We start from the raw sequence: 1,375 nt of genomic DNA on the forward strand, positions 1-1,375 counted from the left end.
TCCAGCCCGGAGCTGAGGGGTGGTTTCCCCCCAGTGCCTCCCACCCGGACGCACTGACTGGTCTGTCGCCGCACCTGCTCAGGTTTACGTGCGAGTGTGTCTTATCGTTTGTGTCTCTGTCCGTTACGTTCATTTAATCTCCCCGCCCTTGCTGCCCCCAGTGGCCCGCAATGGTGTTCAGTGACGACTGAGGTCCAGGGGCACCTGGGGAGCACTGACAGGTGCTGGGACCGTGTCCCCGGCCACAGCCTGGGCGGCCCTGAGCGGTGTCGCCATGTGCCCTGTTGTCCCGCAGCGCTGCATGCCCCAGGACTCTGGCTTCTCGTCGCTTTTCCTCCAAGTGCTCATGCAGATGCTGCAGTGGCTGGACAGCCCCGGCGTGGAGGCCGGGCCCCTCCAGGCCCAGCTCAAGCTGTTTGCCACCCAGTACTCGGCCCAGCGCAGGATCAGTGACGGTGAGGGCGGGTGGGGCTGAGCCGTGTGCTGGCCCGTGGGGAGCGACGGCCTTGTCGGCACAGGCAGCTGCGTGCTCGGGTCTGCGTGCCCCGAGTGCCTGCTGGGCTCCTGTGGGCGAGGCCAGGCCGTGGAGAGGCTCCCAGGGAGGGAAGTGGGGTTGGCAGTTCAGGGGCTGTCTGGACAGACCAGGCTGACAGAGGTGGGGGTAGAGGCCACGCCAGGCCCGGGGTCACACAGGTGTGTTCCTGCAGTGCGGAGTGGATTCCTGCACCTGGCAGAGGCCCTGGCCTTCCGTGGGGACATGGAGGTGGTCAGCTCCACTGTCCGGGCCCTCGTTGCCACCCTGAAGGCCGGGGAGAAGTGTGGTGTGGAACCTGAGCTGATCAGCAAAGGTATGTGGGCCTGTGAGGACCCCTGGCGCCCCTGCTGCCCCCACCGAGGCCCCACCCAACACCGTGAGCCAGTCCTGTGGCTCCCCAGCTCTCACGCTGAGGCAGGTCCCAAGCTGCACCCACTGCTGGCCGGCCTGGGCTGGCACACTGCCCCCTGTTGGCACAGGATCAGGGACTGTCCCTCTGGAGTCAGGTGGTCTGAGGGCCACCGGCTCCATCCGAAGCTGGAATGACACACCGATCGCCTCTGTCCCTGCCACAGTCCTGCGGGGCCTGATCAGGGTGAGGTCGCCTCACCTGGAGGAGCTGTTGACGGCGCTCTTCTCGGCCGCCACTGCCCTCCCGGCCTCCAGGCCGGTTGCGGTGGTGAGCTCCCTGCTGCTGCAGGAGGAGGAGCCGCTGGCCGCGGGGCAGCAGGACACCGATGGCAGCAGGTGAGCCTGCGCTGCGGGGGGGAGGTCTGCTGGGCAGCTCCGAGGGCGTCACTGAGCCCCCTCCCCTCCCTGCAGCCTGGAGGCCGTGCGGCT

General features: G+C 67.9%; 1 protein-coding gene across 1 annotated transcript in view; it reads left to right on the plus strand.

Annotated features, from left to right (window-relative positions):
• INTS1 (integrator complex subunit 1) overlaps positions 1–1,375 on the plus strand; it is a 50,166-nt gene that overhangs the window by 16,815 nt on the left and 31,976 nt on the right. Inside the window, exons 28-31 of the mRNA XM_015565161.1 lie at positions 199–455; positions 708–848; positions 1,111–1,282; positions 1,358–1,375. Coding sequence (XP_015420647.1) covers positions 199–455; positions 708–848; positions 1,111–1,282; positions 1,358–1,375 — 588 coding nt within the window. The remainder of the gene's footprint in view (positions 1–198; positions 456–707; positions 849–1,110; positions 1,283–1,357) is intronic.

This window comes from Myotis davidii, unplaced genomic scaffold, assembly GCF_000327345.1.
Source record: "Myotis davidii unplaced genomic scaffold, ASM32734v1 scaffold399, whole genome shotgun sequence".
Classification (NCBI taxonomy): domain Eukaryota; kingdom Metazoa; phylum Chordata; class Mammalia; order Chiroptera; family Vespertilionidae; genus Myotis; species Myotis davidii.